The sequence below is a fragment of the Nilaparvata lugens genome, chromosome 7 (genome assembly GCF_014356525.2).
Source record: "Nilaparvata lugens isolate BPH chromosome 7, ASM1435652v1, whole genome shotgun sequence".
NCBI classification, from domain to species: domain Eukaryota; kingdom Metazoa; phylum Arthropoda; class Insecta; order Hemiptera; family Delphacidae; genus Nilaparvata; species Nilaparvata lugens.
The window spans coordinates 41,388,526-41,404,224 of record NC_052510.1 but is presented as its reverse complement, the minus strand read 5'-3'; the positions used below and the strand labels follow the sequence as shown (position 1 = coordinate 41,404,224).

General features: G+C 34.4%; 1 protein-coding gene across 4 annotated transcripts; it reads right to left on the bottom strand.

Moving 5' to 3' along the window:
* Positions 1–136: 136 nt before the first annotated feature.
* On the bottom strand, positions 137–14,821 carry LOC111048705 (regucalcin). 4 transcript variants are annotated; one of them, XM_039432796.1, is made up of 6 exons: positions 14,409–14,821; positions 7,462–7,634; positions 4,461–4,667; positions 3,250–3,471; positions 2,084–2,196; positions 137–1,298 (listed from the first exon to the last, which is right to left on the bottom strand). In XM_039432796.1, the coding sequence occupies exons 2-6, from the start codon at positions 7,625–7,627 to the stop codon at positions 1,080–1,082; spliced, it is 927 nt and encodes a 308-aa protein (XP_039288730.1). In that variant the 5' UTR covers positions 7,628–7,634; positions 14,409–14,821; the 3' UTR covers positions 137–1,079. The 4 variants fall into 4 exon arrangements, with proteins under 4 accessions (XP_039288730.1, XP_039288728.1, XP_039288727.1 ...); XM_039432794.1 differs by having other exon boundaries at positions 14,623–14,821; XM_039432793.1 differs by lacking the exon at positions 14,409–14,821 and adding an exon at positions 11,875–11,921.
* Positions 14,822–15,699: the final 878 nt, after the last annotated feature.

The following is a 15,699-nucleotide window of genomic DNA, read 5'->3' as shown; positions in this document are numbered from 1 at the left end:
ACCAGAAAATTGTATTTATTGGCCTCAGTCAATGAATGAATGAATGAATAATATCTGTTTGGTACCAAGTTACAATCTTTCATCTGTACATGAGGAATCAGAAGGTATTCTCCAGGATGTAAAAATAAATACCATCTTTAGTCATAAAAAATATATTTCTTCAATTATTATGAGTACCTACTAAAGATATATTTTTGCAATAATTTTTCATATGAAATTATGAATTAATCTCTTGAATATAGTGTGGACGGTAACTAGGTAATGGAGAAATGGAGACAGGAATCTTTACAATATTAATCTCTCTCATAGATTGAATAATATTGAACAAGAGATATTTTGTAGAAAATACTGACTGATTGAATAGTCTATCATAGATAGAAATGAGAGGAATCATAGTCTCAGTTGAAAAATATATACCAGTAGGCCGATATATGTTTGATGAATTGTATGGTTGTGAACTCTCGTAAAGGAGGTTACATGCAATAAATTAAATGTGAGTAATCAAACTGATGAAAACAACAATAATAATTTATCAACAATAATTATTTTCATTATCTCTTAAATAATAATTCTTAGATTTCACTGAAAAACGGCTTATTTATTCATAGACTTTGAAGACCAATAACCAATATTACCATTTGACAATGGAATTCTTCAAATAGATTGATCATGTGTTAGAGAATTTTGATAAAATTATTGAAAATTGAAGAGTTTGAGGGTTGAGAGAGACTTGTAGAATTTTATGTAGGCCTATAGATGAAATGAAAATAGGCTACAAAGGGATTTATAATGAGTTCTAAGGGGAAGTTGATTTATGAACAATATGAACTGACATTGAGCAATATAATAGTGTAAAAATGGTTGCATAGAGAGCTTATACTGTTTTTCTCGATGGTTGAAATTAATTGTAAGTGATATTGTAAATAATTGAAATACATGGAAATCCCAAATGAGTACCTATATGGGTAAATGAAGAGGAATTTGAAATTGTAAATAATTTGAATACAAAGGAATTTTGAATTAGTCTTTGGGTGAAAGAAGAGGAATTTGAAATTGGAGTAAGGATGAATGAAAGTTTGTTACAAGACAACAGAGCGGCCGGCATATCCGGTGGCTCCCAGCCCGGTGACCTGGAATATCCTGCCGGCGATGGGGTGCTTGGCACTGGGGTTGGTGTTGCCAGTGGTCACGTAGAGGATGTCGAGGTTGGGTCCTCCAAACGCACATGACGTCACCTCCTCGGCGGGGATCGGGATCTTCTGCACCAGTTTGCCCGTGTGGCTGTCGATTACAACCACCTGATAAGCAAAATCAGAGGGTTTCAATAAAATCGAGGTTGAAAAAACAAGAGCTTCTCTTATAGAATGAATTTTCAATATTGATATTTTCACGGGATATCAAGTCTACGATTAAAACTAGTTCGCTCCCATGTGAATGTCGATTAGGCTATTATCACCTGATAAGCGGAAACAGAGTGATTTATCCAGGTTAGTTTGGCTTGGAAAAAACTAATTTCTCGTAGAATCAGTAAGGTTCAATATTGATGTTTGTAAATTATATTTGAGGGATATTTTTAGATGAGACTAGTTTGCCTTTTGTAGCTCAACTATCAATGCATACGACCTGGAGTGGGAAAAGAAAGAGTTCAGTTAATTGAGGTTTATCCCAAGTTAATTGGGATAAACAATTTTCTCCAGTTAATCCCTTTACCCCAGTTAATTGGGGTTGCAGACATGCTTTTCACATAAAATTAATGGTCACTATCTAATAATTCGATCTAAGGTAAATTTTCAAATTAAACAATAAGAATGCCCATTGAGAATGCTACAAGAATGCCTGTCTATTGTATAAAACTGAATTGCAGAAACGGACGGGATTGGAAGAAATCGAGGTTGGAAAATACGAGTTTCTTATAAAAAACATTCTCTTGACGATGAGTTCTTACTATTAAATAATATAAATAGCCTGAATGGACGAGAGAATGGATCGAACTTGAAACAGCTCAAGATATTGGAAATTATATCAAGATAAAATATTGTTCATTTTCTTTTATTTTGTCTTTAGTAGTGCAATAGCAACTTACTTGGGCTCCAACATAGTTGGCGATGTACAAGCGGCCCGCGGTATCGATGGTCATTGCATCCAAAAGTCCAGGTACACAGTTCTCTTTTGTCTTGAAGATCTCCTTCCCATTACCTGATGAAAATAATCATATTCTTTTTTCATCCAATTTATTCATAAGCAGACAATAATGAATTTATTATCTATATCTTCAGGTTAAATCCCTATTGAATTTTAATAAAGATAATCCCAAATTCAACAAATAAAACAGATTCAACAATAAAAAGGATCCTAAATGTATGAATCAACCATTGTATTTTAAATAAAAACTGATAAATACAAGTATAAATGGATAGACATTAATAATATTCTTGATCCTTGTTGACTTTATAGAACTTCAATAGTTCAATTATCAATAGATCAAGGAAACAACTTTATCAGTAATCTGATCAACTTGGATCATAATTCCTTTTCTAAAATTATGTGACTATTTTTGCCACTATTTTTTCCCGATAACTTTATGAATAGATTTCAGTCATATGGAATCCTTTCTCCACAATTTTTGCTCTTCCTGCTGAGGATGATGCCCTCATGAGTTGTAGTCTTGTGTATTAGTAATGGAAAGATCGATGATTAAATAAATTAAATTTGAGTTTGAAAAGAGCTTCAAAGCTCATCCATCACTATATGAGTTAGCGGAGCGCAGCGCTATAGCCTCAAACAGCCACCCTTCCAACAGCAAAACAATATAAAGAGTACGGGGATATGCCTATCAGATATATATACTACGGAGGGACCAGATAAGCCTATCACTGCTTAGTCAATAACTTTTCAATGGGGAAGATTCAAATGCATAAATTGCATTTTTTTCAATTGAATTAGATGGAAGAGTATTCTTATTGATTATTCTTTTGATATTCAAAAACGATATTTATTTATGTTACTGATGCTATTTCGAAGGTAATACTTTTTCTGCTGGGGATGACGCCCTTTTGAGATACAGGCTTGTGCGTAGGTGATGATACTGATGATGATGATGAGAAATAAGGAAGATAAACAGGACAATAGCCGGTTTTTTCCAATCATTGTATTGTTTGTGCTAACCTAATGAATAGATAAATAAAACATAATATCAATTGAGGAGGATGTTCAATTACTCATTGGATTTATTAAACAAAGCTAACTTACATATATTTCCAGTAGCATTGTCATAATCGTAGGCCATCACATTGTATCTGTAGGAGTCAACATAGAAGAATTTCTTGCAGTCCTCACTCCATTCCAGACCGTTCGAAATTGTGATATTGTCCAACTTCTTTGAAACTTTTCCACATTTTTCAAAGCAGTACAGTGATCCCACGTCTTCTTCGAATTCCAATTCAGTTGGGTGTAACCTTCTACCGGTTGTACCTAATGAACAGAATATGTAATTGAATATTAATTTTTCCATTCAATTCTCAACTTCTATTAAAGATAAAGAAATCAATCACACTTTTAATTGAATAATTCAACTCATAATTCAATTTCATCTCCAACAGAAATTTGAATGGAACAAGTTTCTATTAATACAATTATTGTATTAATGAGAGCGATTACTGGCCATGAATTCTATTCCTCTCTTTGATGAAACATCACTCCCATATAGAAATACTCTGAATCACCGGGCTCACAAATAGAACAGATGACATAATTAGATGACATCTTGAGTGTTGTGTTGTTTCAAATTCGTTGGGTGTAGAAAAGACTCATGACGATACAAACCATGGAAGAAATTTCTGTAGTAGAAGCTTTTGGAAGCCTTTAAAAGTTTTGTTTAGATAAGTATGACAAAAAGTAAGCAAGATATCTCATGCATAGGCCTTCTAGTCGACAATTTTCATAATATATAGGTATGAATAAGATAACAAGCAAGTGCAAAATGACATGATCACTGCTGATTCGGTAACAGAACGGAAACTACCAACACTCCAAGTTCCACCCCACTATCTCAAAATTCCGCTCAGATGACTATATTCCACAGACAGAGCAATGCTTCTACCTTCAAGTTTTAACCTTGCTCTGTCAGTGGAATATAGTCATTTGAGCAATAGGTACTTTTGGATAGGTATGCGCACATCAAATCTAATCGTCCGATCCGTCCGATGCGTGCTGTCCGTCCAATGACGATCTGTGTGCGCCTACATTTACAGTACTTTCATCATAACATAATGCCAACATAGACAAAGTAATCTAATCGTATCAATGTATTTGTATTACCATTAACATACGAGTAGTATTCAATATACTTGACTCTATAAAATTATGATATGGTTAGATCATAAAGTGAAAATAATATTCTGAAATAATCGTAGACTATTATATTATTTTATGTAATTGTGAATGGTCATTGATCTACTGACCAGCCCATAATCGGCCACAAGGATCTACTTTTCCGTTATTGAGTCTGTTGTGGTTGTCGGCTGGTTCGGCCGAGGCCACAATCTCAGGTTTGGATGTTTTATCGCTGACTCCGTCCCAGCTGATGGTGGCCACATCATTCTTCATACTAACCAGGAACTTGTCTTTCTCGCCTGTCACTGGTACAATCACTGCCATTTCACTCTTGCCTGCAAATATATTAAAATATCTAGATCAGATTCGAGATTCATATTTTTAATCTTCTCTATCCTATGTGGATGGAATATCCTGCACTTATTAAAAGATGATTTGTAGAGTCTCTAATGAGATAAAAACAGTATTGGAAGATCTTCACCAGCGTTACACCCATCACTGAAAAGAGTGCATTGTCTTTCCGTAATGATAATGAGAACAATTAACAGGTAAAAAGGTAACTTAGGTAATAATGTCTTTCATACCTACTCTAGTTGTAGTTGAACAAAGTCTTTTCCATATCATTCGCCAAAACTTCTAAAATGTTACCATACTTGAACTATCAAGTCTTAGATTATAAGATAATCTTACTTTTGAAGAGCCAGTCGGAAAATAGATTAGATCCAGTTGTTTAATATAATAAAAAATCCAATAGAAATAATGAAACACATCAAAGGCTCATTCATCTCTCGTCACTAACCATTGAAGGTATTCAATCTATAAGCCTTCACAAATAATATTAACCTCCGGGTTGAGTAATGTTAGATAGGGCTAATACAGTCGACGGCTGCTCCCCCATTGTTGAGTGACAACTATATAGTCAAGACGGATCGTAACATTGAGAAAGATAATGTGCTGAGTGCTTTTACGATCACAAACACTGCATAAGACATAAGAAAGGTGCATGTCCACCTTGTGTGCCCTATTTCGTTTATGTATCCTATTTCGGACATGAGAAGGTCCAGAACGCTTCATGATAAGTGTGACACGGGCTGACACTTTTCAAGCCATTTCAGATTCCACTAATCTACTTCAATGCAACGGTATTGATGCGCGTTGTCCTACAACAACACAAGCCACACGAAGGGTTATTCAGGCGTTCACAGACGAGTCGGCAGGGCAGGAAGCTCTCCGATTGGCTGATTATTCGCTGATTCCCTAACGCCAACCAAATCAGCCAATTGGAGAGCTTCCTTATCTGCTGACTCGTTTTTTTCATATAATCATCTGTTGACCACTTTTAAGAGGGGTATGCAGATTATTCAATCAGTCTAAGCGCTTTAGTCTGAATTTATCTAAACAGTCTTAGTTGCTCACAATGAGCCGTTAATTCCGCAGTTGAAAATGCGGAGACATTCAATAACTCATTTTTCATTTTTTTTTTAAATCCTTACCGTTCATTTCCTTGAAATGCGCAGGTAGAGCATTGAACAATCTTTTACCAGCGCTTTCCACTCCCCGCTGATAAAAATTTGTGTGATGATCCTCGTTTGAAAACGCCTGATAAAATACTTCGTTTAGCTTGGCCCTGATTCATAGCGAACATTGCCCACAAATTGGATTATCAACGTAGGTTTTGGTATAGGTTTGGTTCAGGTACAGGTATGCAAGCACCTAGTGAATAACATACTAAACGTGTTTGATGCATTTAATGAATTTTAGTGTTTTGTGAGTAATGGAATGAGTGATTTGATTATTTAGAATCGTTTTACATTGTAAATGGATCTGTTTTTGAAGTCAATCACTTTAGAACACTTGAAAGGTGACTCTTTTTTACTGTACTCCACTTTACTCGTTCATCACATGAAACAGTATCGGGGGAGCAACGCTCTCGCAGTATATGACACGTCAAAGTGTAATCTAATACTGTATATTATTATATTACTACTATCCTTCATCTTTCAACGCAACAGTCAATAGAACAGATTTCACATAAGACACATTCATGAAACATCAACCAACAAGGGTGTCTGCTAATCTGTAATGACCAAAAACAATAAGGAATTCCCTGAGTGTTTCTTTTTTTTGAACTCCTTCAAGACCTCAATTCCTCTCATGTGAGATGGAATTGAATTGAATATTTTCATTCCCATTTAAAACGGGCTACTCTCCAGCAGACTAAGTCTATGACATGAGTAAACAAAACCTCGAAATATTTTATTATGGGAATAATACTATCCTGGTTCTCCTCATATATCCGTCTATTTCTGAAAACGAAGATTGCTAAATCTAATATATAAATGGCAGGAACCGTCAGCAATTTCTTTTCTTAAAAATAAGGTCTGCAAGAAAACCTTGTATTGATCTTATAAATTATCCTAATAGCTTTCTCCTGTAGTATGAATATTCCATTATTCTCGATACGTTTTTGAAAGGAATTACTTTAGTTTTTTTTTTAATTTAAACTAGGACTATTCTGAACAAATCACAAATAAAATTCAGCAAGACACCTCTCTGCCTCTCTTATCAAACAATCACTGTTATTACTTGTGATTAGAGCTGTAGTGTCGTCTGCAGAAAGAGAGAGTTTGAAATTGACCTGACTCTCGATGTCATTAACATAGACCAGGTATAAGAGGGGACCCAATATTAAACCCTGCGGTACTCCCTGAGGGGAACCAAGATGAGCTGCATGTTCTGTTACCAACAGATATTGACACTCTCTGGAACCTCCCCGATAAATATGACTGGAACGATGAGTATTCCATCCCATTTACACCATTATATTTGAATGTGGGCAATATAAGATCATGTTGAACATTATCAAAAGTTCCCGACAAGTCACAGAAAATACCCAAAACCTTCCAAAATCGTCCCTAACCTTATAAGTGTACCCTGCTTAATTCCGAAAACAGCATCTTCAATGGTTCTGCCCTTTCTAAATCCAAACTGTGACTTGGAAAAAAGAGAGGATTTCAAGAGTGCACTACGTGGTAGGATGGACATTACTGTCCAAACTTCAAGTCATTACTGTGAAATAAAAGTCATTCCACTCTTTTGTATTCTATCAATGATATTTTGTATACTCACCATCGCCAACTGTAGCAGTGGAAAACTGACAGGTGGATGGTTTATAGCTGTGAACGGTTCCCTTGAATATGTCGACACAGTAGAGAGTCTGAGTGTTGGCATCCCAGTGGGGTCCCTTGGCCAAATGCAGAGGGCATGTGATAGGTGATACTTTGTACGAAGTCATTCTACTTCTGCAACATTCATGATAATCAGTAATTTGTATTATTTCTATCATTTGAATTGTTATTAGACAACAGTTCAAGAAAAATTTATCCACACTTTCATAGATCCATCTTGATTATTCTATTGCAAAAATCATACTTTAAAATCTCTATTACACAAGCAATATTATTTTCTAGTCAATTTAGTTTGTAAATTATAATATTCTTGTATTCCCGGGATGAACTAATTGAAATAAATTGAAGAAATAGATAAATTGAGTGATTTTGTTCAATAGAGTTTTTATCCATTACGAGCGGGTGTAGCCCACTCTTGCAAGGGTCTGTGAAAAACACAAACGGATTGAATTTTTCCAAGATTTGATAATGAATCTTCCAAATTGAGATATAATATTCTGGTAGTTTATTATATTTTCATACAAAGTTTACAAAGGATTCGACAACGATGTAAAGTTGGAAGAGGATAGAACTATCTGCTTGTCTGATGACAAAAGGACATCAAAAGGATAGCAAACCAATGTAATCAGGTTACATTTATAACATGTTATAACTTTATAACGTGGTTCTCACTGTGGGGTATCTATTCTGTTGTTGTCATCCGATTGTTCCACAAGAATTTCAGCATTCTAAAATGAACGTATCCAGTTAATTGAACAGAAATAAACCTCTATGATATATAGTTTTTCCTGTATTGAAGATTCAATTAAACTACAGCATTGATTGTGAGAAAATTAATCAATAACGAACTATGAAATTTCTATATCTATTGGTCGACGCTGATCCTAATGTTGTCATATTCTTAATGCTGAAATAAGCTCGGCCAATCCTGAGCAAGTAACCGGTTTCAATCGAATCATCCGCCTTCCAATTTGTCAAATGAAATCAGCCAATCACAAGCAAGCAGCCATCTCAATACACACCCTCATTAGCTTTTGTTACCTGTGATTAGAGTAGAAAAATGTGGACCAATTACACCAGAATGAATTTCATTGTTTATTCCGATATATTATTCAGAAATAATTCAATGATAAATAATGTTCTTATTGAGTATCCTGTTTCTCTCTTAAGCTGCGTTTACATCAAAGTTAGTAACAAAATGTTAATAACTCAATCCTTATAGATTCTATTAGATTGAACATAACATATCATACACATGATGATCATATGTGTTTGTCAAGTTCCGTTCAATCTTATAGAATCTCTATAAGGATTAAGTTATTAACATTTTGTTAATAAGTTTGGTGTAAACGCGGCTCTTCTCATCACCATTATAATTCTGTGGTTATACTTCTGAAGTTTGTGTGATTATTCGTTTGATCAGATAGAGCATATCACATTCACGAATTAAAATTGAAAATACTTTCCATGATCAAAACTGTTCAAACCTCTTTTATAGAATAGGATGATTATGAAATAATAAACTTCATGGGATTTATTAATGAAGTATTCATGGTAGAATTTACTTCAACATTTAAGCAATACAGTACGGTTATTACTTAAGGGATTTCGTGGGCACTTCGTGAAGATGGAAACAGTTCTAAATATTCCGATTTTTTTCATGATGACAACTATTTTTAAGATTGCCATCATGGATATCCGCTTTTTACACGTGATAACGAAGAGATTGATACAATCTCCAAGAATATACCTTCAAGGGTTATTGAGATACACGGTTTTCTAATTGGCAAGCAGGCTTAGCATAGGCCTACCATGGAGGGAAAAATGTAACTTTTGGCTGCAAACCATACTTTTCTCTCTTTTTCCAATGACGCTCCAGAAGTGGAAAATGGACATACAGCCCTCAACTAGATGTCATTTTGAATCTTTGGGAGTATTCTACAACACAGTAAAATTATGTTATGTTCACTGTGAATAGATTTACAGAGCGGAAAGTGAAATTTCGTCCCCGAAGATTGTATGTTTTTGAAACAAAATTAATCATGGAAAGAGTAATTAAAATGAGAATAATATCTAGAACATTATATATTGGGTAGTTATGAACACTTTGGTGGTAGAATCGATCCGATATCTCTCACTATAACTGAATAGAAAACGATATAAAAGAATTTATCAGTTATGACAGCCATCTTGAATTTATAAATTATGAAAAATATATTCGTTGCTTCCACATCAATATTCTTATTTGGCTGGTTGTAACAAAGAGATTGAGATCTTTATTATGAAGTAGTCGTGAAAAAATCGATTTTATAGTTCAGTTTTAATAATAGTTAATTGGCTCAGCGGCTATAGAATGACATCATAAAAAAATCATAGCTCCAGAACAAAAGGTGATAAAAGCTTGGAACAAACGGGAATAGATCATAAATTATATTTAAAAGAAGTTTTTTTTTTGGATATCCAAAAATTGTCATTGAAAGTAGTTATTCAGAAAAAATTCTTGTGAAAAATTGAATGTTATTGAAAAAGTGCATTTTTGTAGGTCAAAATAATGTTTTAGGTGGAAATGTGTAATAACAAACTTGGTAGAACAGTTTATTGTTATTCCATTATTTGCGTTTACTAGAGGTCTCTATCAAGGATGGTAACCATTCTATGACCGTTTTAATTAATGCTGGATCCGCCATTTTGAATCGGTCGCGACCACCAAATGCGCATCAAGTGATTAGGATATTCTGAGGTACTCTAGAATCAGAATATTTAGGTATGTTTCCATCTTCACGAAGTGCCTACGATACCCTGTTTTTGAGTAATTAGAAGCCGGATTGATACCTGAATAGGCAGCATTTATGTAAGAAACACTGACAGCTTGCAGTGAATCTCATCTCAGAAATTAATCAAATTGAATAATGAAGAAGAAGGCGAATATTATTGTGAATGAATTATTACTGGAAGTAAATCTTAGTCGTTTATGTATAGAAGCCTATGATATACTTATTAAATAGGTATATGAGCAATATTAATCAACGTTATTTCAAATTATGAAAGCCACTTAATATTTTGAATTGATTTGTCTTCATTGCAATCTACCCACTTTTACATCTTTATGGTTATGTTTATCGATAATGAACATGAATACAGGGAATCAAGGGATAATTATTAATCTTACCTGATTGCTATAGGAAACAACGATTTTGATCACCTTTACCCTTCAAGTTATAAAGACGAATGGAAATTCAAATGAGCGTAATATGAATCTATTCAAGAGTTATATTTTTCTTGATTATTTTTTGTAACCACTGAAATTTATATCTTCATTCAATGAAACTTTGATGTTTTACTTCGTACTCTCAGCTGTCCAATAATTGTATTATTTGTGATTGTGGACATCTATATATATATAAAAGCGAAATGGCACTCACTCACTGACTGACTGACTGACTCACTCACTCACTCACTCACTCGCATAACTGAAAATCTACCGGACCAAAAACGTTAAAATTTGGTAGGTATGTTCAGTTGACCCTTTAGAGGCGCACTAAGAAATCTTTTGGCAATATTTTAACTCTAAGGGTTGTTTTTAAGGGTTTAAAGTTCGTCTTTTAGCATGTATATTCTTCTTCTCCCAATCTCTTAATTATAATTGAAATTTCCATATCATATGTTACTATAGAACTATAATCTAGATAGAGTACCTCTTCGAAACAGTTGTTAACTGGCAACTAAATTAATAATTTTGTCAGGTTGGCATTAAGTTGAGTTGACTTTGTTAGGTTGGCACCAAGTTGAAGATTTAAATGCATTTATCGCGGAAAAATTGATTGGGCACTGCTACTTCAATCCTGGGAATATTATATTACTAGCAGTCAGGGCTCACTTCGCTCGCCATATCCTTTTAGCCAGCCGTTTAGTCTGGACCCCCGACTGGATTGTCCTAACATAGATAAGCTCGCCTGCTGATCTCATTCTTGGACGATCCAGTCGGGGGTCCAGGGGGCGGAGCCCCCTGGCTAGACGGATATGGCGAGCGAAGCGAGCCTGACGGCTAGTAACAAATATTTTGAAGAAAAAAATCTGGTATGGTACACTCACACAGCTTTCCTTGCTTATTGAACTGCAAGACTCATTCTTGAACGAGAATAATTTAGTGGAATAACATAATGACAATCGACTGCTACATATTTAAAACTACGATCATACTTATTGTACGGTATAATTATATTGTTTTCAGAATACATTTATCGTTGTATAAGTACTGTGAAACTTGATTTTTTTGATCGTCATAACAGCTGTTCTACAGATAAAATATCTCTACTATGAGTGTTCTTGTGAATAAACTGCTCTACCTACCTACCTCGTGCACAATAAGGAGGTGACAAAGTCCATTTCTCAAGGATGGGGTGGACCCCTTGTTTGTTTCCCAGGAAGAAGAATAATGCCAGTTGATAGAGCTGATAAATAACTATATACAGAGTATGAATTTGAAAAAATCGGTCAAGTCATTTTTGAGAAGATCTTGATAGAAATTTAACAAAATCTATTTTTTTTAAGAATATTACAAAGTTCCTGCAGTTTTACGAAAAATGAGACTCATGTCAGTTGATACGGCTTATAAATAGCTATCGAGAATATAAATTTGAAAAGAATCGTTAAAACCGTTTCCGATAAAACCGTGAAAAACATAGTTTTTTAGTAATTATCCGCATTTTTTGCCACCATTTTTAATTGAATTTTATTCTATTTCTTATTGTCGGATCCTCATGGTATAAGAACCTGAAGTTTGAAATTTCAAGTCAATAGGTTAATTGGGAACGGAGTTATCGTGTTCACACATTGTCACATGGTTACACTTTATGGTTCCTATGGGCAACCAAATTAATGATTACCTTATATATTGTTTATAAGTTATTCAGTTATTCACACACACACACACACACACACACACACACACACGCGCGCGCGCGCACGCACGCACACACAATCCTCATCCAATACAACATAATGACTGATTACTTTTGAATAATATGAAAGTGTTATACATAATATAAATTCTAACAACCTTCTCATGAATGGTTTTTCACATAAAACTAGTTTCCCTTATATAGAACTAGCCGTCAGGCTCGCTTCGCTCGCCATATCCGTCTAGCCAGGACCCCCATATCCATCCTGGACCCCCAAGGATGAGATCAAGCAGGCTCGCTTCGCTCGCCTGCATTTTTCATTTGAGCATTTTTATCATATGTTAGGACAATCCAGTCGGGGGTCCAGACTAAACGTCTGGCTAAACGGATATGGCGAGCGAAGCGAGCCTGACGGCTACTAATATAATATTCCCAGGATTTAAGTAGCAGTGCCCAATCAATTTTTCAATTTAAAATTTAATTTTTTTTTAAATTTGAAATGCATTTAAATCTTCAACTTGGTGCCAACCTAAAAAAGTCAACTCAACTTAATGCCAACCTGACAAAATTATTAATTCAGTTGCCAGTTGTTAACAACTGTTTCGAAGAGGTACTCTATCTAGATTATAGTTCTATAGTAACATATGATATGGAAATTTCAATTATAATTAAGAGATTGGGAGAAGAAGAATATACATGCTAAAAGACGAACTTTAAACCCTTAAAAACAACCCTTAGAGTTAAAATATTGCCAAAAGATTTCTTAGTGCGCCTCTAAAGGGCCAACTGAACATACCTACCAAATTTGAACGTTTTTGGTCCAGTAGACTTTTAGTTCTGCGAGTGAGTGAGTGAGTGAGTGAGTCAGTCAGTCAGTCAGTCAGTGAGTGCCATTTCGCTTTTATATATATTAAAGAATATAATAACAAATAATGAACAAAAATTTTATCGATAGAGTAAATAACATTTATAACTGAAAGACGTCCCAAACCAAAAGCACATCCACACTGATACACCAACTATTTATTTGATCAGATCATGCTTACACAAGATTTAATCATCATATTTTATCATCATCCGGAATTAAGCGCGAGAAAACCAGAAGACATCTAGGCGCCCAGACAAGCTGTTATAAGTTCATTGCATCCTATTCTAATAGTGCTTGAAAATAGCATTCAATGAGGCATGCAATTTGTAGTCTACACAGCTGCGGTTTTTCTACCAAGTTACATTGAGATATTGAATTGCATGCGTCATGTTCCACCAAAATTGATTATAATCCACTCGACAGCTGATTTATGATGAATAATTCTATAGTCTGATTTTTCACTCTAATATTGGCGTATGTAGGATGCTTCTTTTCCCTTCTATATTATCCTTGAAATGCAAAATTTCAAAAATCCTTGTATGAATGTCGACGCGCAATTTAAAAAGGAACACACCTGTCAAATTTCATAAAAATCTATTACCTCATTCCGCCGTAATGAGCAACATATAAACATTTTTATAAACATAAAGACGGAAAAGGCCAAGAAGAAAAAAGAAGACGAAGAAGAAGGAGAATGAAGAAGAAGAGAAAGGTAAGAGGTAGGTAAGTCAACTGCAACCATGGAGTAGACGAAAATTAATTTATTTAAAACAATTTTTCCTCGATTTTATTTGCTATTATCCATCTATCTATGTCTGATCTAAGCCTTTGGTTTATGTTTGTTTTTTCAAGAATATTTAAGGGAATGTGGTTTATTAATTTATTGGAAATATAAGAAAACTGTCTCCTACACACATTCAAGTCCATTCTGACAAATTGGAAAATGTCTCGCGCGGGGCGCAAGCCCAAAAGAGATTATAAATTTCAAATAAATTTTTATTTTTTATGATATATGAAAATTATGAATGGAACATCTATGAATAGATTCAAATATAAATCATAGAGCAATGCTATCACATTCATCAAATAATATATAATTTTAGATCATAGATTGCATACCTTCTAAAGATAAATAATTTATACAGGCCTACCCTACATTAACTATTACTGTCACATCTAACTATTAACTATCACATTTATTATTACTGTGATATAGTTACTGTAGCCTACCCGACTCTGAATATTAACTTCTTATGAAATGTTTATGGAGAAACTCATTCTGAGAAAATTAAAATTTTGAAATAAGTTTGAGAAAAAGGAATTATTTACTTACGATACTCGTTTATGTGACTATTGACTCCACTGCAAGACAATCCAGTTAAGTCACTGCTATAAATGATCGACTGATGTTAAATCTCAAATAATAAATTAATTTCGATAACAGCTTTGACAAATCCAACAAACGATAAACTCTTTATCTTTTCTGAACCATACCACCCTTCCCCCTCCAAACAATTATCAATCATTGCAAAACACTTTTAACTATGTAAAATTGTCTCATTATCATTTTTATTGAGTGCCAAATGAACTGAGGAAACGATAATTGAAGTGTCACTTCAGATTCTGTTCAAAGTTGTTAGTATTATCAGTGTAGTGATTGATAAAAGTTGATAGATCAATTTAGAAAAAATCGTGTTATCGAGCACACTTCATGAACTTGACACTGTCTTATCAATGATTATTTATCTTCTATGAAAAGTTTTCCACACCAATTTCGGTATTTCTTTATTCAAATTATTCATTGAAATGTTATCTATTCTCTGAATAAATCGGCAATGCAATCTTGTGATGCAATAATTGATTAAATAATTTGTTGAAAATCAGCCTTTTCGATGTATATTAAATCATTTTATAAAGTATTTACGGTTATCCAATTCATGAATCAACTAGGCCTACTGAAGGACTTATTTCCTAATGAACCCCAACAAAGATTCAGTCTGCTCCCAGCTTCGTGTAGGCTAATGTATGCGTCTATTCTCCTGCAACTCTGATAGAACTCGTATATTATCAGTCATTTTAGATAATACAGATCTAATACAATGAGAACCAATGGAACAATCGATGCGATGTTCTCCCGAATCAACTACGGTTGAACTTAATAGACATTCGAACAAGCGGGATCTAGAATTACTCTCGGGCCTCTTTTGGGTTGCGTGCATGTCCATTAAATAATGTAACCCTTGCTAAACTTCGTCATCTAGCAGATCCAGTGCCGGGGAAAATAGTGAACGAATCGTAGGAGGATGTGTTGACGTCATTTAACCGCGGCTAAATTTAATAAGCGTGCGTACAACTTTCAGGCTTCTTTTGAGCCGTAAACCAGTTATCCTCCCCCAGCAACAACAAGCGA

Excerpts from the sequence above, each read along its gene's own strand:
- LOC111048705 (XM_039432793.1), bottom strand. The coding sequence starts at position 11,906 with ATGGACTTTGTCACCTCCTTATTGTGCACGAG. Across the intron at positions 4,668-7,461 it reads CACTGCTACAGTTGGCGATG|GCAAGAGTGAAATGGCAGTG; the intron begins GTGAGTATACAA and ends ATATATTTGCAG. Across the intron at positions 1,299-2,083 it reads CCAACTATGTTGGAGCCCAA|GTGGTTGTAATCGACAGCCA; the intron begins GTAAGTTGCTAT and ends TTTGCTTATCAG.